The sequence below is a fragment of the Lytechinus pictus genome, unplaced genomic scaffold (genome assembly GCF_037042905.1).
Source record: "Lytechinus pictus isolate F3 Inbred unplaced genomic scaffold, Lp3.0 scaffold_19, whole genome shotgun sequence".
Taxonomy (NCBI): Eukaryota; Metazoa; Echinodermata; class Echinoidea; order Temnopleuroida; family Toxopneustidae; genus Lytechinus; species Lytechinus pictus.
In genome coordinates, this window is record NW_026974140.1 from 14,798,226 (window position 1) to 14,823,084 (window position 24,859).

Below are 24,859 nucleotides of genomic sequence, written 5' to 3' on the forward strand. Positions count from 1 at the left end.
TGTTGTAGTAAATCTAGATTTGTATATCATTTGGTGGATCAAGTATTTTGATGATTTTTTTGAAGTATTTTGAAGATACGCGGCCATGGTGGTGGTGGTTGTGATGGTAGTGATGATGATGATGAAGATGATGATGGTGGTGGTGGTGTTAATGATGGTGATAATAATGTTGGTGATGAGGATGATAATGAAGGCGATGATAATGACGATGATGATGGTGATTGTGGTGATAATGATGATGGTGATAATGATATGATGATGAAGACAATGACGACGATGATGGTGATGAGGGTAGTGATAGAGATGATGACGAAAACGACGACGATGATGATGGTGGTGGTGGTTTTTACATAGAAAAAATATGCGTGGTCACCATATAAGCTTGGTGAGTAGAGGCGGTTAGAGAGTGTCCAACGTAGAGCTACTAAATTGATCCCAGGTATTAAGCACCTATCCACTCACACTAGTACGAGGTTAGTATGTATACTAACCTCGTATCATACTCTGAACGTCTTCGCCTCCTGAAACTGCCATCACTCAGTCACAGACGTAAAAGAGGTGACATGATTGACGACTTGACGTGTACAAATATCTGCATGGTTACTATGATACAAGTTTTGAGCTTTTCTGTCTGAGAAATGGTGGTAAAACGGCACTGGCGTAAATCCCGGGGGGGGGATGGGGGGATATATCCCCCCCCACTTTTCGAGGAGGGGGGGATGGCCGGTACAAACACCCCCCCCCCCCCCCACTTTTTACGAAAGAAATGAAGAAAAAAATCACAAGAGATAATTGTTTTATTGGTGAAAATTGTTCCTGAAATACCGCTTAACCCAAATAAAACAATATTATTGAATCATAAAATGCAAATAAAGAGCCAGTTCACCATTTCCAAACGAAATACTTATGTCCTTATTATAACATTGAAGAGAAACCCCCGTTTCTTCCAATTCATCAATGTTGGGGTCTTTGGAAAGGAATTAAGATGGAATGTCAAATTTTTTTTAATGTAATCTCTAATAAAACCATTAAACCATCATGGGGTAAAAAAAGATAATAATATTGGAGGAGTATTTGCCATATGGACATACAGTGGCGTAACTACGGGGGGGCATGGGGGGCACGTGCCCCCCCCCCCCAATCGGCTGACAAAAAAAAACCGGGGAAAAGGAGAAAGGGGGGAGAAAGGAAGAGAAACGTAGTGGGAAAGAAGTAATATTATTCATTATAATGTTAGAATATATTATAACTATGTTATGTTACATTACTTAAGAAACATTTTTATCATAACTTTATGAAACATAATTTGCCCAGGGCCTACGTCTTCATTGTTCCTGGTGCTCGCATTGTCTGTTTAACGAGATATATAATCCTGTTGTACTAAAACATCCCGTTTTCAAGTCAATATAAACCAAATATATTTCCTAGCACTTGAGTTATCATTGTTTTATGTAATGACATATGCTTCATTTTCATGACTCAATAAGTGATTGCCCCATGTTAAGGTCTTCCTATATATGAAACATTTCCTGTCCGTGATTACGTTCGCATTAGTGGATTGGTGAGATATGTCTGCTCAACATGAATTCCTAAAATCAGTCCTTAAAATGTCCCTTCTTCTGATCTGATTATCAAAAATTTTCAGCTCGCGCTTCGCGCTCGCATCATTTGGTTAATGAAATACGTATGGTCCTAGTTAATTCCTACAAATAAACCTTAGAATGCCCCACTTCAGGTCTGAATTATCTAAATTTTCAGCTCGCGCTTCGCGCTCGCAATATTTGATTAGTTAGATGCGTATGATAATCATGATTGTAATGACTACAAAAAGTGTTTCATGTGTGTTTAGGTGTGAATATAAACAAATTTCAGCTCGCGCTTCGCGCTCGCATTATTTGATGAGTGAGATACATATCTGTTTAATGACATTGTCCTTAAAATGTCTCTATTAGGTCAGAATAACTGGCAACTGAGCGCGCTCACTCAGTGATTCAAAAATTTTGCTGGTTCCACCCCCCCCCCAATGCCGTGACCCACGGTACGCCACTGTGGACATATCAATGACAATTCCTTGTATATCTAAAAACATGATTGCAAAAAAAATGCCAAAATATTTCAGTCATCCCCCCCACCCATCAACACGGATTTACACCAGTGTAAAACGGCATTCCTTAAAGCTAGAGAAAAGACATTCATGTCTTGATGTGCGTAAGTTTTTCTTGGCTAACCGAGCGATAGATGTGTGGAACAGTCTCCCAGAAGATGTAGTTACTGCTTGTTCAGTGATTGCATTTAAGAATAGACTGGATAAGCATTGGGAGAAGATTGCCTATGATTTTGAGTGATTTTCGATTCTCGTGAATTTTTCATTGATTTTTTTGCTGTCTACGATACCCCTAGCGCCACCCCTCCCTGCCAACATAAGTAGTGCATCTAATAAGCCAGTTCGTAGTTCCTTTCTGCGCATGATCAAAAGATTCTGCGCATGGTCAGAGGAAGGTCATTTGTACTAAAATGACATGGTGGTTTAAAATCTGAGATAAGCACCAACTTTGATGTCTTGATTATTCATATATTCTTTTGAATTGTGTTTTTCATTTACATCCAAAAACAACAACAATGCGTCCACGAACGACTGGTATTTTACAGTTTGCCAAGTACATTGTGCAACATGCTATGATATGCATTCAAAGTAGGAATGCAACAAATACCTTCATAAAGTGTTCATTGAAGTGCTATTCTAGTCACCTGGTCTATTCAATTTCTTCATCCTGCTATGTAAGGCATGCTTACGTAATATTTTGCTTTGAAATCTGCCTATCATAATGAAAGAAATGAAAGGTCATTTGACCAAAATTGTCCATGAAGTAACTACGAACTGGTCTATTTTGTCTGAATGAGAGCAGCAATAGACATTCTACTTTGATCGATGAACAGGCTTAGTCCTACAACATCGTTGGAGCAAACTAAACTAAACTGAAGCTGTAGAATCATCAATCCAAGCCTTGCAGACAAATATAAATTTATTTATGTTTATAATTATATATATGCTTATATACGTGAACAGAGTAAAATGCGTAATCTGAAAAACAGAAAATCACCAAGTCCTTCTGTGTACATACTTATGGAATCACAACGCTTTTCACGGATTTGAAGTGGGTAAAAAGCACAAGAAATATTATTTTCGAAGCCCCAAAATGAAAGCTTTTCTTAAACAAAATAAGTGCACAAAACTTGCACTGTACTTTGTTTAGTTGTTTGTATTAGCTTTCGGTTGGTATTTTGTCAAATTCAACTTTGGATCCGATTTGGGTCTTTAACATGATAGGGTTTTATTGCATGCATCTTTTGACTAAGCCATCGACATGTGTCATTTTAAATCAGATTGTGTTATATGTCCACGGCATATCATGGAAACATTTTATAAAGCAACTATTGGTTTTCACTGACAGCATGGACAACTGTTATAAGCTACTGAAGTTCTTGCATCTGATTGGCTTAGAACAAATGAGTCGGTGAACCGAATTCTTTTCATGAAAAACCCCGCTGATCGACAAATATAGTTTGAGTTGCATTTCACTTCTTATGTTACTACAGTATTACAGACAGTATTTATCATATTATGTAGAGAGGCAAATTCAAATAAAATGAAAGTCGAACTTGAACACTGAATTTCATTTACTTGAAAATAATATATGTTTTTACTAAAATTATAGGCCTATTGCCTTAAACATTAGTACGTGACTTTTATTGAATGAAAAATGTAATATTAAATGTGAATCTAGGAGTCTTGATATCTATATTTAAGGATTGTTTTTAATTGTGCATTGGACCCCCTTTGAACAACTTCCAACTTGTTTCTCTCTTTATTTGTCAGATATTGTTGAAACTGTCAGAAAAATTGAAAGAAAATAAAAATTCGTACTAACATTAATATAACAATAGAAAGTTACGTACTATTTCCCAAAAATGTTAATTCCAATGACTGCGTATAAAGTCCGTTGAATATTAAAAGATGATAACATAATAATTCTCTGGTTAGTCTCATATTGCCACATCATACAGAGAAAATTAAAGGTCTGATACAGACTACGAGTTGCTAATTATACACGAATCCCATAAAAATTTCAAATCAGCTCGAAGTCATAATGTATGAAGTTAGTATTGACTTGTATATGCGGGTAGATTATTTCTTTCATTATTTTCTGGTGCTGTTTTCATATGGATCTTTGCATGTATGACTGACGGCGAGACAACCTATATACGGAAGGAAGTCAAATATAAGTTGCGCCAATTAAGTGGCGGCATGGCTGTGTGAAAAATTAAACAAATTGTGAAAGAAGTAGTAACATCTGTGCATAATTTTCTGACTCTCTCTGTAGTTGTTTTGACATTCGTACAACATTGTTTTTTACCGAAAGTTTCTGTATAATGAAAGGATATTCTGTCAATAATATTATGTGATACAGGAGAATCTAAAATGTGTAGTGGTAGAATTGTTTGAGGGATACATGCATAGTAGTAGTTAGGCTTACCAAATTAAAGTTTTTCATAATATAAATTATTATTCAGCACTACTATCAATCATATAAACTATTCATGTATTATCTATTTATCATTATTGTAGAAAGAATAGTCAATAAATCCTCCCCTTTACCACCTCTCATTTGGTATTTTGCTCTTTCTCTGCTGGTAGTAAAATGTATGACAATATGACGCCAGGAATATCAATGTTAATTTCTGTTGTGTATCTTATTACATCATGCGACAGTTTCGCCAGAACTCCCTCTTCGACAAGATGTGGTAAGGTACTTTTAAGTTCCAGGCCTCCAAGCTCTTCTTCAAAAGCTTTCTGTCGAGTCGCAATCACCATGTATCCACCTAATACATTTATATACACAAAGGATATGAGGAGAGTAAAGACACAACTTCGTGTAATAAAACATTTACTGTATCTATCGTTATTTCTGATAATCAATGATACATCCGAATATCTATTGATCTATTTCCATATTTACCGGGGCACTCGGGATTATATAGCCTGAAAATTATTTTTCAGTGTTTAATGTATGCAATATACGTATTACCTCACTGAATTCATTATCCTGGATGAGTAAGTAAAAAACATCTAGAAAAGATTTGATTATAGTTGGGTCATCTTGAGCACTTCCGTGATCGTCGAGCACGTTCGAAGATCCATTTGATTTTATTTGAATAATAGACAAAACAATGAAATATTTACATATCCCGTGTTGCCAAACAAGTTTTTACTAAGACCCATATACTAGGATTTAATTAATATTTATCGTCAGAATCAGACACATAACTCTTTCAGCGCCAAGGATGCGATGTTTCATCTCATTTTGTTGGAATGGTTTGTGGTTAGCTAGTTCAGTCTTACTGATCTATTTATTTAAACCTATACACATTTACACTTTTCACCTACTTTTAGGTAACCAGTTTATATCAGCAAAATATAGCATAAAATAATTGAAACCAAATAATAATAATTTATCAACTTAAAATAATTGTACTAATAGACATGCCAATCATTTTAAACTTACTGGACATTGGGAAATCTTCGAATATTCTAGCTAAAGTCTTGTCAGGTGCTCATGGTGGCGGGGAGGGGAATGGGTGAAATGCAAACGTTGAATTCGTAGAATAGGCCCCACCCTCCAGCGCCTCTAACTTCTATCTGATATAATTTATGATACATTTTTAATTTTAACTGATAATATAAAGCTGTTGAAAGCACTATTATTTTTTATTTGGTATATGTGTTGTAAGAATGGCATTTCGTTCAGGCCCTCAATACATGAATGTATCAACCTGCTTACCGGGTTTTAGGAGGCGAAATAACTCTGGGAGACATGTCTGGTTCAAATGAGCACCGGGCACGAACGTTCCACATGACATGACTACATCAAAATAACCTGATGGAGAAATATATGAATTAAACATTGTGGATCCATGTGTGGTCAGGAGGAGAAAGATAACGCAACGACTGAGAATAATACAAACAAGTGGAACGCCTCTGGCAGTCTCGCCTGCATTATACGCTATTCGATATAGCAGCAGTGCTTCCTTTGAAAACAGCTGATGAATGATTATTCACAGAAGAAAACACTAATATGATTACAAAATATTATGTCCATTGACCCAAAATGACCTTTGACCATGATCATGTGACCTATAAGACAATGTGCAAAATCATTCATACTTGATTACCCTTATGTCGATGTGTCATGAGCTAGATCCATAAACTTCCTTAGTTATGATGCCAATTCAACACATACTCCCAACACGGCCAGAGTTTATTGACCTTTAAATAGCCTTTGATCTTGGCCATGTTCCTGAAACGCACACAGGGTATTTAGGCAGTGGCGTACCTGGCATATTTCGTCAGGGGGGGGGGGGGGAAGCGACAAAGATGAGCAAGGTGGGGGGTAGTAGGCATGGACGTATATATAGGCACATTTTTTTCAAGGGGGAGCTGATAATAATTGCCCAAAAATAAACTTCACAGTTTTTAATTTTCGAGCGAGCGAAGCGAGCGAACATTTTTTCAATTATTATCTAGCCTTTTTACATGATGTGAAACGTGCAAAAATTATACATTCGGTCATAAAATTACCAATACACGAGGATATTTGGGCACCTCGCAGTCCTCGTTGCCCTGCATTTTGCAGCCTAGCCCCCCCCCCCTCCCATACACGTTTGGATGTGTAGGTCTGGCAGTGGCACTGAAGGTGGGAAAGGTTACCCAGGGGGTACCCAATAAAACAGTTGGATCTTGCTACTACTGATATTTGCTCTCGGGCGATTGCACTTTATTGTCGAAATTAATTCTTTTTTTATATCATTCCAGAAATGAAATGTAATGGATCGTGATCGATATATTTCTAATCAAGTGGTAATTGCAATGTTTATATTAAAATACTTCTTTTGTTCACCTTTAAAGGTGTTTACATTATGTTCCCAATTCTGCTCATTTGAAGACGTTATAAAAGAGGTTTCTGACATTGAATTCAGTTTAAAATAATAATGTAAACATATAGTAAATGCGAGCGCGAAGCGCGAGCTCAAAATTTTGATATTCCTATCTGGACACTAGACATTCTAAGCAGTTTTACAGGATGGGATCTAAATAGTCGTGCGGGTGCGAAGCGCGAGCTAAAACTTTTGATATTCCGACTTAAGAACTTGATATCCTAAGCACTTTTAGTAACCATGAACAAATTGGTTTCTAACTGAATAATAAATTGATGCGAGCGCGAAGAGCGAGCTGAAAATTTGAGATATTCCCCTCTGAAAAGTGGACATTCTAAGCACCACTAAGCACAACTATGATCAAGATGGTAGTTCAAAAACAATTAATTGGTGTGAGCGCGAGCTGAAATTTTTTGATATTTCGACCTGAAAACTTGACATTCTGAGCACTTTATTTAATTATGAACAGGATGGAATTTTATGCGAGTGCGAAGTTCGAGCTGAAATTTTTGATATTCCGACCTAAGAACTTGATATTCTAAGCAATTTTTGTAACCGTGAACAAATTGGTTTCTAATGATATATTTTGGACATCTTTTATTTTTATATTCCGACCTGAAAACCGGACATTCTAAACACTTCATTTAACTATGAACAGGATGGATATACCTAAACAGTTATATGTGAGCACGAAGCGCGAGCTGAAATTTTTGATATTCCGGCCTAAGAACTGGATATTATAAGCACTTTTTGTAACCGTCAACAATTGGTTTTTAAGTGCGAGCTGAAAATGTTTGATATTTCAACCTGAAAACTAGACATTTATCTTAGGTATCCAACTAAAAATTGATGCGAGCGCGTAGCGCGAGCGAAATTTTTATTGTTATAATTACATTACCTAAAAGTTGTTCTCTACCTTTTTCCTGTCCCTGGTCAGCCCATTCAGTCCGTCCTCACTATCGGTACTAGAGAGCTCTAAAAGTTGCATTGCGTAAAAATCATAATTTACCGATAAAAGTGTACAGTTTAATTGACATTTACCGACAAAGATGGTGGAACTAAAAAACCGAATCAGTTGGAACAGCCCCGACAGTTTATATTTTTTTTCCGACAGTCTGCAGTCCAGTTTTTGTTTTCCCCTTTCTCTTAAACTCTTTCTTATTTTCCCCTTCCCCCTTTTTTCTCTCTTTCCTTTTTCCTCTTTTCTTTTTCTTTCCCTATTTTTTCGCTTTTTTTTGCTTGTAACTCGTCAGGGGGGCAGTCTGCCCCCCTGCCCCTCTTAGGTACGCTAGTGTATTCAGGGATACATTGCTGCTCTTATGTCCAAGATTCATTAACTAGATCCATAAAATTTAAAAGTTATGATGATAATCCCTCAAATAACCCCAACATGGCCAAAGTTCGTTAACCCTAAGTGACCTTTGACCTTAATCACCTCTAACTCAGTATCTTCAGTGGTACACTATTACCCTTATGTCTAAGTTTTATGAAGTTTTATATGTCAATATACTTTTGAAGTTATGACAACATTTCAAAAACTTAACCTTGGTTAAGATTTCGATATTGATTCCCCCAACATGGTCTAAGTTCATTGACCCTAAATGACCTTTGACTTTAGTCCTGTGACCTGAAACTCAGGCAGGAAGCTCGGTAAATACGGTGATACTTGAGTATCCTTATGTCCAAGTTTCATTAACTAGGTCTATATACTTTCTAAATTATGATGACATTTCCAAAACTTAACCTTGGTTAAGATTTAAATGTTGACGACGCCGCCGTCGCCGTCGGAAAAGCGGAGCCTATAGTAGCAGGCGAGACAAAAATAATTATGGTTGCAATCTGAATAAAAATGTTGCAAGGAATCGAAATGAAATCGTGAATTACCAATATATCCCGGAAGAAGATAACGCGTGAAGTTAAATGCACATTGATAAACTATACTATATGAAATTGAGCGGGAAAACCTACATTATTATTAACATGCTTACCATTAACGTACTCAAGAGGTTCGCTTGGACCAAACCTGGCCCGAACCAGTTTCGAGTAGACATTCTTCTTCTTGCACATTTTCAGCATACCAGCAGACATATCCACTCCATGGATATTTTGGTATCCTTCCCTGAACAGCTATGGAACAAAAGGAAGCACATCATCCTAAATCATAAATGGCATTGTACAGGGAAAGGAAAAAAAAATGAATGAATCAATCAATCAATGAAATTGATAAGTAAATAAAATAAGATCAATTAATCTGATAAAGAAATGAAAAATCAATAATGACAATGACATTTGAAATACATTTAATGAATGTAGAGAGAAAGAAAGAGAGAAAGAAAGAAAGAAAAAAAGAAAGAAAGAAAGAAAGAAAAGAAAGAAAGAAAGAAAGAAAAAAAGAAAAAAAAGAAAAAAAGAAAGAAAGAAAGAAAAAAAAAGAAATAAATAAAGAAAGAAAGAAAAGTAAGAAAGAAAAAAGAAAGAAAGAAAAGAAAGAAAGAAAGAAAGAAAGAAAAGGAGAGAGACGAGAGAGAGAAAGAAAGAAAAATAACAGTTTGTAAGAATTGACCGGTTTTTTCGCAAATTTATATGAAATCAACTAAGAACCAAAACAGATACGGTTTGTACATTATAGATTCCGGACATGCAAAATACAAAAGAAAGAATGAATCCAATGCAGTGTATTCATTCAGTGGAAAAGAAATTCGCTCACATAATCCCCACGAATCTTTATTCCAAAAAAATGAGAAAAAACCCCCAAAAGCATAACACTGAAAATTTCATCAAAATCAGTTTTAAAATAAGAAAGTTATGACATTTTAAGTTTCGCTTAATTTCACAAAACAGTTACATGCACATCCTGATCGGTATGCGAATAAATTAAATTAGGGGACTGATGACATCACCCACTCACAATTTCTTTTGGATATTTCATGAATAACGAATCTTCGGAATTACGAAGTGTAACCGAAAGATACATGATGTAGGCCTACCTGAAACATAATGTATGCCCACGTCAAAAGAGAAATAAGTTCATTAATTTGGGATTGAGTCCCAAAATCTTTATTAGTCTTAACAAGGCTTTACAATTTCTTGACTCCAGTTCTGTCCTCACTGCATTGGTTACCCATCGAGTACCGTATTGAATTTAAGTTATTATTGTTAGTTTTTCACTGCATCCATGGATCTGCCCCAGAATATAATGTTAATTTGTTGATGCCATACAATCCTCCTCGACGTTTAAGATCTTCCGATTCAAAATTGCTTACAGTTCCTAAATCCAAGAAATCATGGGGGATCGGTCATTTGCACATGCGGGACCATCCTTGTGGAATCAGTTGCCATATTCCATTCGTAGTATTTCAAATATCGATAATTTCAAAATTACTCTAAAAACCCATTTGTTTAAAATTGCCTTCCAGTAGTTTTTTTTCATTGTCATGACTGTCATTCTTTTATCTTTGTCAATTCCTGTACCGTGCAATTTTTCTCTTATTTCCTTTTCGCAGCGCCTTGAGCACATAATCAATGTGGATTTGGCGCTTAAGAAATACTCTATTCCTATTATCATTATTATTATTATTTAGAACCTTTCTTGTCAGCTTTTACCGTAAACATGTCCGAAAGAAGGCAAGATCAACAACCATGGGCCTAAGACGTTTAAATTCACCTAATAGTGAAAACAATGTAGAAACAGCAACAATATAGCCCTGGGAAGCGGGGATGTTTAGAGTGCTTCAGCACCCCCAATAATTTACCTAAGGGTGCTGCGTGTATTATTTACCATAGGCATGAGTACCCATGGAAATCTGGTAGGTATGTTAAATAGCAGAAATCTAACCAAAATCACCTACATTTTGTAGCGAAACCTTTTTTGTGTGTAAAATTTAAACCATCACCCCCTGCATGTTAAGAAATCATTCTCGGTGCCCTGAGCTCCACCGAATTAACAAGTAGAACCGCCAAAAACACTTTTCCCACTGAAACTTTTCATTTATTTAGCCAGCTTTGGCCTTGTGAGGTGAAGAACAAACTTTTAAGAGGCGGTCCAAGAAACTAACTTTCTCCGACAGATTCTTTGAATGCTAATGTACTATGACAAGGTCTGTATATAAAATAGTAACCTCTTCACCAACAAGTCCTGTACCGCACCCGACATCGAGTATCTTGACATTTCGATTTGGTTCGAGCTGGATGACCGCCCTGGCTGTTTCATAAGGAGCGTTGCTTAAGTACTGTGGCTCATGATTTCCCTGAAAAAAGAAACAAAATCAAAAGAAAAGTAATTACAGCCGGGAAAGCGGAGATGCAAGAATATTGTCCTTGAAGTGGTAAATCTCATGTAGCCTTTGAAATCAAAGGTTCATTCTTTTCCTCAATCAATGTTCCTCAAGTTTTGTATGATTAATCATAATATTGTTTTGTATTTTTGTTTTGAATAGAATATTACAGATGTCAATGACGTTCCAATAAATTGAATTCATATTTCCGGCAATGGTTAAAGGTAAGGTCTCCATAATAACAATGGACCCCCGGCATGAAATACGCAAGCAGTATATATTAAAAATATCCCCGAATTTGGGGATATTTTCAATTTATATTTTTTTATCTATATTTTTTATCACTTTGATTCAAATTATATGGTTTGCCCCTAATTGGAGAATTCTAGAGAAAATAATTTACACCGTATGCAGAAAATCCATGCAGACCTAAAATTGCTATTTGGTTTAATTTGATAGATATTTAAAATGGAACGTCCCCCCCCCCCCTGTTACCCCAGTGCAGCAAAATGGAAGAGTCGCCCACCCTAGAATGATAAGGGAGAATAATAAAGAAAAACAAATGATATGTGCTCGATATCTAAGGAATGCCCAAGAATTGTTTATTTCCGCTTAGCCAATTTGTGTTTTTACTCATCATGCATGGCGCCTTGTACCCCGTCTTAACAGACACTTATCTGACTGCCCTACCCGATAAAAGCAGCCCCCGCTGGGAGAAAAGCAGGACTGTGTAGGGAAGGATTTTTTTCCAAATTTCGGCCTGCTCAGACCAGGGTGGAAGCAAGGTAGAAAAACAACTCTACCCCGCTAACGCCCGGACGCATGTTCTGTTAAGACGCGAACGGGGTGCAGTCTGTCTGAAAAACTCTCTCCCCTCCCATTCCTTTCTCCTTTTCTATTCCACTCCCCCCCCCTTCTCCATTTCCCTTCTCTTTTTCTTTTCCTCTCTTAAGCATGTTTCTTCTTTTATCTCTTTCCTCTTCCTTTTCTCTCTTCTCTCATTCCTCTTTATCTTTTTACCCCTCTTTTCTCTCCTTTTTCCTTTCCCTTAATTCTCTCCCCTTTTTTTATTTCATATCTCCCTTTCCCTTCATTCTTTTTTCTCTTTTCCTCTTCCCTTCCTTATCGTTTTTCTTCCCTTTCCCCCCACCTTTCCTTTTCTCTCTTTTCTTCCCTTCCTTTTCACTCCCCTTTTCTATTCCTTTCTCCTTTTCTTTCCCTTTGTTTCATCCTCTCTTCTTTAATTCTCTCTCCCTCTTCTTTGCCATTTCTTCTATTCTCGCTCTTATCTTCCTTTCTTTTCTCTCCCCCTTTCATGTCTTTATTCCCATTTTCTCTTTTTCCTTTCTTATCTTTCCCATCTTCCATTCCTTCCTTTTCCTTCTCTTTTTCTCTATCCCCCTTTCATTTTCCCTCTCCCCTTGCTTTCTTTTCCTTCACTTTTTTCGTTTTTCCAATTTCCTTTTCCCCATTTCTACTTTCATTTACTTTTCCCATTTTCCTTCCTTTAGTTCTCTGTTCTGTCTGCCTCTTTTTTTTTGAGGGGGGGGGGCAGTCATTACCATGGAAACTTTACCAGGGTAGGATTTTAAGTGAGTGTCTGTTAAAGGTATAGTGTATGATTGGTTGATCTCAGACAAGGGCAATGAATCAATTTTGAAATTATTACATTCATTAAATACCTATATTATTGCTCTATTTTATCACGGAAAAGAAACTTGCATAACTTTTATATTCTCATGATATTGAGGGGTGAAACATATATTATAACAAATGTCGGTTAAACGATAAAAGTTTGAACTTTCTTATTGACGCCCTCTCGGGTTAAAAAATAAATTGATATTAGAACACCGTTCGAATCATGCATATTCATTACGACTCATGCATATTGATGAAATACGTCATGGCGCATGCGCAGTATCAAGAAATCCCCGTATCAACAAAGTGCAGTACTCTGTGTGTGTAGCTGAGTAGAAAGCAAACATCGAACGGTGCGTGCAAGCTCAATGAGCCGATGCTAGGCGGCTAGCGACATGCTTGCGCTCTGCATTAGTTTCAGATATAATCCACTATTTGCGATAGCACACACAGGATAAGAATACTATATTGAGCTATATCCATAAATGTATCGTACGCATGAAAAAGGATTCAGACACGTTGATTATCTGACGTGAATGACGAAGCAAAGGATTGCCCAATACGGCTTACTTTCGGACTCTTATGTCATGAATCTGAAAGTACTCCAAGACTAAAAGAGATACGAGAATCCCAGAGATGGGCAAGGGCCGAGTTCCGAGTTTGATCTTTATTCATGTGGATTGTAGCTCTTTTATGCACCTTTCCCTTCATGTATAGCTTGGCGTGATACATATACGGGAACTACAGCGAGGCGCTATATAGCGCAGCTCACTGGACTCCTTGGCCCTCCCCAGAGGAAAGGGGGAGGGAGGAGAGAGAAGAAAGAAAGAAGTGGATTGGTGAAAGAGAATCAGGAGAGCCATCATAAAGGGATATGGATACAACATACCCTAATTTGATATTTTGGTGTTTTTTTATCTTTCCTGAATGTTTCAGTCAGTTTCAGATTATTTAGATCCACTCGCAAAGTACAGAGGAGAAATTGGAAAAAAAAGTTAGACCAAAAATATTTAAAACTCTAAACAGACGGCCACCACCATTCTGTCTACAGCCAAGCATGAAGGGAAAGGGCGAAGAGAAAAACGATTACTTTCAGAGCAGGTTCTACGATATTTAATACGGGGTTAAATATAGGCCTATAGTAAAACATAACGAAGATGCAATCATATATGCCTATAGTAAAACATAACGAATATGCAACCCCAATGCGGGGTTAAATATAGGCCTATAGTAAAACATAACGAAGATGCAACCCCAATGCGGGGTTAAATATAGGCCTGTAGTAAAACATAACGAAGATACAATCCCAATGCAACACTTGACTACTCTTCGTTTGTTTAGATTGAACTCGCGAGGTCAAAAGGTGAGCTGAGAAACCTGTTGATGCGAAGTACGTACGTGTAGTCTACATTGTGTAGACCGTGATAGCATGAATGTGACCAACGTACGCATCAAGTTGCTAATTTCTGTATTTCTGTGCCGAGGTTTTTACCTGACTGCTAAGAAAGCACGAATGCCTGTGAGCAAGCAACCAGGGGACCAACGGCTCAAGGTCGAACAAGCAGAGTAAAGGCGTCATGAGTCAAAAAATGAGGGGGGGGCAGACATGACGTCAGGGACAAGATTTCTGGGAAAACTCTTATTTTTGCATCCACACAAGAAAGCTTGCATCGAGATATGGAAAAATGAGAAGTTGAGTATTGCGCGGTGCACGTGCTTCAGAGTTGTGATTTCCAGGGCCGACCAGCATGTAGAGTCTTACTTTACAAGGCACGCCGTGGGGCAAAGTGCAACAACGTATGTGAAAGAAGACTAAGCAAACCTGGAGAAGCAGCAAGGTGCAACATGTACAAGGGAATTGTGCATGTACATTACGTCTGCTTTGAAATGTGTACATGGGTCGCCGAGTTTTTATGTAGTATGGGGAGGGGGTGGGGGTAGCCTATAATGATATAGTAGGGCGCTTTATATACAATCATGGACCTATTAGGTCCATGCTATAATCAAACCATCAGCACGACCGGTGGATGGATGACTGAAAGAATGGATGGATAGGCATATATAAATGGATCATCCAATTGATGTATTTTCCCAAGAAATGGATGGTCAAAGAGAAATGGATACAAATGATGCAGCAATAGATAGGGGCACCCCATGGGAGATCAACTTGCTACCCCTTCATAGACAGTAAACAAGTAGAAAGAATTGATAAAAAGATGAAATTTTATAACAAATGAGAGGAAGAAAGGCCTCCGGGAAAGGCCTATACGCATACAGAGTGTGCACGAGCAGTTCAACCGTTGAAAAAATGTGAATGACTGCGACATGAGCAGGACAAAGACATTACTCGCATCCGGGACTTGCATCTTGATTGGCATAACATTTTAGACTTATTTATCAATGGAATTGTAACTCCCATTTCCCTGCTATAACTATAGGAAAAACGAATGATAACTGTTGTTTTATAGACGTGGAAATTTATGCTTCATATTAGGACCAAAGAGATTCTGGCGTACGTGTCAATATTTCAAAACTCATGCGGGAAAATAATATAATCATTTTTTATGATTGAAAAAAAAGTGCCAAGTTCACACTGTCACGATTTTTTTTTTTGGTGGCGGTGCTGAGGAAAATTTGACAAAGCAAAAGAAAAACATTAAAAAAGGTTCCAATACAAAATGTTGGTAATTTTCCTACATTTATCCAATTCGACACCTATACCAGAATTCCAGGGGGAGCTGCCTACATGGAAAATAATGCACGCCGCACCCCATTGTAAAATCTTGGGGGTGCTTTGCACCCCCGGTTCCAAGGGCCTTAATTATAATCGCGGAATAATTAATCGTATCAGATCAGTCGAGGCGATCGTATTGATCGTATAAATAGTTGGAATGGTTCAACTATGTGGTGATGTGGCTTTTTTTGCAGGATTTTTTTGCATTTATTGGAATAATATACAAAACAAATTTACAATGCTTGAGACATGATCATAATACAAGTGACAATCGTATATGTAGTGACTGGAGAAATACAATATATAAAAATATATATATATAATGAGTAAAATGCATAGGCAAACTATATACAGTAAGCAAATATGTGCTTGAAGCATATAGCAGCCAAAATAAAAATGAAATTTCGAAACGAGACAAAAATAAAATTTTTATTTTGGGACAAGCCCCATCTGGCGAGGTTTAATGGGTATACGCTTTTTCTGATCATGGACCCTGATGTACTTAATTTATGATGATGTAATTAATGCACATGTGCTGCCGATGAAAATATAATATTTTGCCTTTATGGGTTTTTTACAACTCCAGGGGGATCAATGAGAATACAGTAATAGTTCTGAATACGCACTGAGAGAAGTGAAGGCCGGGGGGGGGGGGCACTTCCATTGACGAGTGGATACCATGCGCGACCATGGGGTCTCGAAAAGCACCCAAACACGTATTTTCCATATTCTCAAACTGCACCCCTTAACAAGTATTGGCGTCTCAAACCGACCCTTAACAAGTATTGGAAACAAAACGATACTCTTGGCAAGTATTCCCGAAATGAACCCCTAAACAAGTACAGCGATATTTTATTGTTATGTCGGGTCCGTCGGTCGTTGGTTTTACCTTTACACATCATTATTTTGGTTTAGTACGGCCCCATGCACCTTCCACAACTCGCGCAAGTCGGACTCTAAACACGTAGTGTTGGGGCAAAAAGGACATCCTTTATAAAACATTTTAATTTTGTTTCATCATCCCCGAAAATATTACCCTAAACACGTAGCTTTCATAGCAACATAGATACCCTTTTTTTAATATTTTTGTGTTTTTGGGGTCGCGCATGGTATCCACTCGTCAATGTAAGTGCCCCCCCCCCCCCCCGGAGTGAAGGCAAAGCGGTCATGGAGCATGCAAGCAAACGAGTAATTATAATTCCTTGAATAGTCATACCATAATAAAGTTGGAGAGGATAATATTGAAATAAATAGAAAAATAACATTAAAAAATGCGAACATAAGGAATACACACAACCCCCAACCCAAGGCTAGGAATTGTGTAAACATCGAAAAATACAGAAAGATGTTAGGAACCTTGCTTGAACTATTGGCGTAAATAATAAACGTAAAATATATGAATTAAGGGGCCAGATATATGTGTCGGGCACAAATCATTTTTTATCGGTGATAGATTTTGACATAATATTCAGATATTAGTTCCCCTTCTCGCTTTCTTTTTGTATTGGCCGTGACAAATTTGGGAATCCATATAGCCCCAATCCTTCCCCATTATTTTGAACGCCACTGATTTCAACTGGATATCGTCAAAAAATATTGATTGATTGATTTTATTTCGCAAGTCACCATAATATATATACAGTAGCATTAAAAACAACAGGCTTACACAGGATGACCCACGAAAGCTCTAAAGCTATTTTCCAGTGGGGAAATAGGCTTTACCTTGTAAATAAATATTACCTTGGAAATAAGCTTTACCTTGTAAATAAATATTTACAAGGTAGTCAAACTGACAGCAGATGCAGCGTGTAAACACAGTATGAATTTCATTACATGATAATAATAAAATGATAATTACGTAATGTCATGGGTGGTGAAACAAGGATGGGACGTTTTGTAATTCGCTACGCAGGCTTTTGATAGTAAAGCTGATGAAATACAGGGTTGAAAGTAAAATAATGTGAAAGACTGATATGAAACGATCTATTCAAAATATAAATTCCATGAAAGAGAAGCGATTCAAACAGAGTATGATATTGCGTTTACATTCCCTTTGATTCATATTATTTTGATTCCCTTTCAACAATCTACTTCTTTCTTTATTTCTTCTCTCTCCTCCATGCCCCCCTTCCCTTTCTTGGGGCGGCGGGGATGGGGGGGGGGGGTATCGGATATGAGAAAGCCTGCAGTTTAGGTGTTATGGCACACTCGGACAAGTTCAATTTAGTGGCCTAGTAGGTCCATTGGTAAATTGCCAAGTCGTCGACTGCCAAGTGCCAACTTGCACTCACCACATGGTCTGATTTAATTTAGTCCATATCCATTCCGTCCATCAATATTTCGTCGAACAACTATTTGGTCCAGTATCCAATTCATTTTCATTCATTTTGCACAATAGCACGTTGTCCAATTAGACCAAATGGTATATGGACTGAATGGCTATTGGACCAACTGGTTACTAGACGATAGTGGATGAACATAATTATGGTAGACTTTAATGATAGTAGGCGAGTTGGCAATTTGACGATTTGGCATCAGACGAAATGGAAGTAAACTGATCCATGGACTTATATAGTATCACACCGGTATAGATAAAGAGGTACAAAAGTGGAAACGATGCCCGACGGACATGCGCATATCCAGGATTTTGCACCACGAGGGGGTCACTATTTTTGCGCCCCTGTGAACTTTTCGGAAAATTGCACCCCGACCCGACCACTCAGGCAATCAAAGTGCCTAAATGCATTTTGAATTGTCTTATTCCACAACCACGTGAAAAAGGCAATCGAAGACCATTTTTTTTAATGTGTCCATAGTGTGTCCATGTAAAAAAAGATCAAAGTTGTATCCACTTCTTGAAAAGAATAAATGCGACCAGAAAGCATAGAATTTTTAAGCGTTTTGGGGTTTCAATTTAGTTCAACTTTTCATCAGAGTGGTAGACCATACTAAAATTATGTGCGGGAGCTGTAATTTCTTAACCGGGGCTAGATCCAGCTTTCGCCAATAGGGGAGGGGGATATTTTCATCTGTTTTCCGATCAAACATTCTACGCTTTTTGCAACCGTGAACATGATATGTATATGAATTATTTAAACAATTATTATTGATACGAGCGCGAAACGTGAGCTGAATTTTTTTTATATTCTGACCTAAAATTTGAGGGGAAAAAAATCTATGAGCACTTTTGGCAATCAAGAACAGGATGAGTATCTATCAACATTTTATGCGATCACGAAGTGCGAACTGACAATTTTTGAATTCCCAATCCAACACTGGACATCATAAGCACTTTTTATAACCATGAACAGGATGGGTATATAGCTAAATAATTAATGCGAGCGCTAAGCGCGAGTTCAAATTTTTTGATATTCTGACCTCGTAAATTTGTGCGAGTGCGAAGCGCGAGCTTAAAAAGTGATTGATATTTTGACCTAAAATGTGGACATTCTAAGCACTTTTGGTAATCATGAACAGGATTGTCATCTAACTAAACATTGATGCGTCCGCAAAGAGCGAGATGAAATTTTTTTCATATTCTTACCTAAAATTTGGACATTTGAGTAAGCATTTTCGGTTATCATGAAAAGGATGATCAGTAACAAAACAGTTTATGCGAGCGCGAAGCGCGAGCTGAATAAAAATATATATATTTTGATACAAAGTCAGACATTCTAAGCACTTATCTTACCATGAACAGGATCGCCACCTTACTAAACAATTAATGCGAAGAGTAGGATGAATTTGTTTTTATATTCTGATCTAAAATTAGGACTTTCTAGGCACTTTTGGTAATCATGAACATGATTGGTAATTGATGGGAGCAAACATGAGTTTGGCACCCCCTCCCCTCCCTAGGTAAATTGAACCTGAATTTGATGCACCGAGACAAATATCAAATTGGCGTGTGGTGAATATCCATTCGGCACCCCCTAGGTTGAACATCAATTCGGCGCCCCTATATGTCAAACAGCAACTCGACAACCGTATATAGAAAAAAATTATTCGGCGCCCCATCCCCAAGGTTAAACATCATTTCGGTGCCCTTCGGTGCCCCTATGTCGAACATCTATACGGCGCCCCGAGGTAAAACATTAATTCGCCCCCCCCCCTAGGATGAAGATCAATTTGGCACATCCTAGGTCGAACATCAATTCGGCGCCCCTAAGCAAAACATAAATTCGGCACCCGCTATATACATACTCTAGGTTGAACATCAATTCGGCGCATCCACCCCCCCCCCCCCCATGTCAAACAGCAATTCGTCAACCCCTTTTCTTTCCTTCCCTTTTCTCCCTATTTTGGCGCCCCCGAATACGCACATGGTAGAGCTACGGATATAGAGAAATAAGGACAAAGATGTAATGAAAATATAAAAACTCTTGAAATACTTTACGTTTTCTAGGCAAACAAGAATCCAAACTCCAAAGCGTATAATAACGTCCGGCTGAATAGACCTCCATTTGCATCCTGTTTGATATGCTTTCCTGTAAGTTCCATTGTGGGCAAAATAAAGGGCAAAAGTAAGTCTGCTTTCTTTGAGAGGGTGTAAATGATGATATATTCAAATACCAGCGAGTGCCATAGGTGACGGAATCATAGGCGACGGAACGTATTTTCAATTTTTTTTTTTTTTTTCTTTTTTTTTTTGGGGGGGGGGGGGGGGGGGGACAAAGCGAAAAAAGGCACTTATATGCAAAAGATTGCATTTTTTATGCAAACTTATATTTTCACCATGAGATTATCATCTGTGTTAAGTAGTTGTGCGTTTTGTAGTAATTAAATTGAGCAAAACCTTTTTAAAGTCTTTTCTGATTGATAAAATATCTATTTAGGCTTTATTTTTCCGGGAGCGAGCGTAGCAAGCAAACAGTTTGAACATTTTCAAATCTGAAGTTGTGAAACTCGCCGCTTTTTGGTCAAATCGCGCAAATTATTGTTAAAAGAGCATTCTTGCGAGGTGTTAAGAGCGCAAATCGCGAGCTATAAATTCTAGACATTGCTTGTACTAACATGACTAATAAGACATGAAAATCAAACATTCCGAGCAATTTTGTTATGAAAAAGATGTGCATCTAATTGAAAAATGGACGCGAGCGCGATATTCCAACCAGAAAACTGGACATTCTAAGCACTTTTTTAACCCAAGTACTTAATTGTGTGTCTTAATAAATAATAATTGATGCGAAGCGCGGCGAGCCGAAAATTTGTAATATTTCAACCTGAAAACTGGATATTCTAAGCAGTTTGAAACCAAGAACATAATGTGTACCTTTGATGCGAGCGGAAAGCGCGAGCTGAAGATTTGTGACATTTAAACCTGAAAATTGAACATTATAAGCACAAGTTGTAACCAAAACAAAGTGAGTGCCTTCCTAAAAAATAAATGATGTGGGCGCGAAGCGCGAGCCAAAAATTTTGTGATTTCCAACCTAAAATGTATCGTTTGACTTCAAAAAGGGTATTTTATTTTGAAAAGGGACATTCATGTACATCATTTTGAAATAAGTGCACTCTCCATTTAAAAAAGGCATTTTTTCCTACTGGGATTTTTTTATGTAGGGGGTTAAGTGCCCCTGCCGCCCCCCGGTTCCGCCGCCCCTGCTGCTAATATAGCCTCGGGTTATAATTTTTATCTAAGTTCAAACTGGTATTAACAAAAATATGTTGGTATGACTGCATTTTATAACGATGGTTTTCTTTAAAATATATATATTTTTTACCATTTCGATCCATCACATTTTTGCATTTTTTTGTCCGTCGATATGCCCAGCGCTGAGAGGTCATGCCAAAACGTGATTTTGCATGAAGTACATTCTCTGAACCATCATCGGAACTTCGGAATCACACAGAGATGGAAGACCCCTTCCCCCAAAAAGTTCCGCCTAGCTGTATGTCCTCGAATATATATATATATATTTAATAAGACATCAGAAATGCGAAACACAAATTCACGAGTAATGCAGTTTTTGCAATAAAATTTGCAATTTTATTATATATATATCACCATGATAAGTACGTAATTTTATTATCCGAGCACATGCAGCGGACCGAGGAGGAGTGGGTGGAGGGAGAGGCACCTAGGAGACGTCATACTTGTTCTTGTTCAGTATACTACCATAACAAGTTGAAAAGAAAAATGCAAAGAGAAACTTGGAGGGGGATCGATGTTACATGGTTATAACATACAGACCTACGCACCGGTATCATAGGCGGATCCAGGAGGCCGACGTTACGCCCCCCCCCCCCGATATTGGCGGCGCAAAGTAATATGAACGAAAGCAGAGGGGGGGGGGGAATATAAGAGGAAGAATGAATAAAAAAAGGTGAGGGGAATTCAGACTTGGGGAGGGGTGGGAGCCAATCATGTCACTACACAAGTATAAAAACAATTTAGCCCGCGCTTTGTGTTCGCATTGCCTGTTCGATGGAACATATATTCACCTATACCAATTCATTTATTGATTTATTCATTCAGTCATGGTTAAACAGGTTCACAAGTTCAGAGTTATTAGTATATAAAATCATAGTAACAAGTACAATGACAAGGTATAATTCATATCGAAATAGTATGAGACATAAAGAAATATTAACTGATCAATGTAATACAAAACACGGAAACATTGTTGAAGGGCTTATAGTAAAACGAACAAGGGAACTAAATAGGCCTTTACTTATTCAAATTTTTGAGCACCTTATCCGTCAGTGTGCATCTTAATTGTTTAATGATCATATTGCTCAGATCAATTTTCAGGACACAATACACAGTCCGAAAATAATACCTCACGCTCGCATTTTTTATAGGGTTTAGTACTGTTACGACTATAGATTCCAACAAAAACTAGCTTTGAGCTGCCGATCGATCGGGAAAAATGTGGATGAAAATATTGTTCACCCCGGCCCCGTTATTAGTGAAAGCTGGATCCGCCCCAGAATATATTGTTTAAAAAAAAAAGGCATAGGCCACGCGGTATTTGTCATTTTTTTGTGATAAATACATTGAGGCAGTATATTGACAAATAATCACTGGAAGAGAAAGAGCATCTTATAGGCCTATATAACGCACAAAGCAAAATAATGAAGAATGGCGGCAAAGCTAGTTCAATACAAAATGATTTCCTTTTCCTTTAAAAAAAAATGTTACAACACGTTATAATAATGAACAAATCAAAATACAGAACCTGAAGAAATTGATAACGATTCAGTGAATCGGAATCGAAACAAAAATGCGTATGTAAATATAATTATAAAATAGAAATAAAAAACGGGAAAAAAAATAAGAATAGCCCTTTCACAAGCAACCATAATTCTCCCTCCCTTCATACCCTGGACAAGTAAAGAAAAAAAAATACAGCTAGAGAAACGAAGCAAAGATGAAAAGCAAGGAAAGGGAAGGAAGCCGTCTCTCGGTACCTGGTACTCTGCCCAGATATCAAGATGTACGTAGGACCTATTCTCCGCGATTTGAAAAACAACGTGCATAACATCACAATTATTATGATGGTCATTTAAAAAAGTTCCTTGGTTGTTTCCAAGTTATTTAATTTGCCGTCGAGGGACTGCGCGAATGCACACGCTCCTACAGGATATGAATGAAAAAGTCGCAAACAGACTCCGCCGTTCAATCCGATACTGTACTGTATAGCCGGTATACAGATCGGCACGTGAGACAAGCGCAGAGGCGATGGATATGAATATTCATGAGCAGGTATTGATGTCATTTGGTCTCAAGGTGGCGCTCTTCATTTTTTATATCAATTTCAAAATCTGCATCAAAAGAAAGCTCACTTGGCAAAATTTCTCTTCTTTATATATTTTTTTGAGAATAAAAACAGTTCTTTTGGCCAATGCAATACATTTTATGGACTCAGAACTTGTTTATGAGTATTTTGAAAAGCGAAGAGTGAAATCTAAACGAAAGTTTTGAAATAAACCAATGTCACAATTTACCTTTAAGACGGAGCAAGGAGGCTACCACCTGTGGTTTTATCACCTCATTGAGGAATTCCATCCCCCTTTTTCTACCCGCCCTCTATCAGGGCACTGTCTGTTAAAACGGGGCTTTGGTCAAGTAATTTTTATAACAGAAAAGGCTACCCTAATAAAACGTCAAATAAAAAAAACTAATCGTAATTCTGTTTTACCTCATCGTAATACTCGCATAGTTCGTCGTACTTCTTTTCCAGTTCATCCACATCTTTGGTGTCTCGCAAACCTTTAGCTCTCTCACTCCAGGTAGTCATGATGTTTCTCTTCGAAATTATTTTTATTTCTATTAATGATAAATAATTATATGCTGTTAACCGTCTACTACTACTACTACTACACTGTAAAAACTGTGGTGTTAAAACTGACACCAGTTGGTGTTAATAGAGGACCACATCCTGAGGTGTTAAAATTACACCCTCGAGATTTACCATAACACCAAATAGTGTAAATGTAACAACCAATGGTGTTGCAATAACACCTATAGGTGTTAAAATAACACTGTCAAATTAACACCGGTGTAAAATAACTGGTGTGGTCCTCTATGTACACCGGTTAACACCACAGTTTTTGCTGTGTATACTACTACTACTACTATACTACTTCTACTACTACTACTACTACTACTACTACTGCTGCTGCTGCTGCTGCTGCTGCTGCTACTACTAGTACTACTACTACTACTACTACTACTACTACTACTACTACTACTACTACTACTACTACTACTACTACTACTACTACTATTACTACTACTGCTAAAACTGAGAAGTGCTATATGTCTTCAGCAAATGCTATGACGCAAAGATACAGATTCTTGATTGTGCAGCCAAGATGGTAATATCTGAGGATCTTAATGAGGTCGTCAATGTAGAGAGGGTGGAGCATTGGAGACAACATGCCTCCCCATCTACCTGTCTTACACCTTGGAGAACACTGAACGATGGACCCACTGAATGATCCAATAGCACCTCACTTGAACAGTTATTGTAGAATTCTGCAATAGTATATATCGAAGAGGGGTGTGTGGAAGAAATTTATTTGAAAGCAGACCTTCTTGCCTTACCCTGTCCATGGACCTAAGTAGTTCCATGTCCTGTCGAACGCTTTTGCGGAATCAAGTATTGAGCAAGCATTGCAATGAAGAGTGGTTGCTTAGAGAATTTGCTCTTAGGCCAAGAGCCTTTTCAGGGCTTTTCAGCTAATCATGCTAATAGGCAAGACCTTTCCTACT

At 37.7% G+C, this 24,859-nt stretch overlaps 1 protein-coding gene across 1 annotated transcript; it reads right to left on the bottom strand.

Moving 5' to 3' along the window:
- Nucleotides 1-3,143: 3,143 nt before the first annotated feature.
- On the bottom strand, nt 3,144-23,882 carry LOC129259945 (methyltransferase-like protein 27). Its single transcript, XM_064114598.1, has 5 exons — nt 23,784-23,882; nt 11,112-11,240; nt 8,982-9,120; nt 5,841-5,936; nt 3,144-4,881 (listed from the first exon to the last, which is right to left on the bottom strand). Exons 1-5 carry the CDS (start codon nt 23,880-23,882, stop codon nt 4,664-4,666), a joined length of 681 nt encoding a protein of 226 aa, XP_063970668.1. The 3' UTR covers nt 3,144-4,663.
- Between the last annotated feature and the right edge of the window lie 977 nt (nt 23,883-24,859).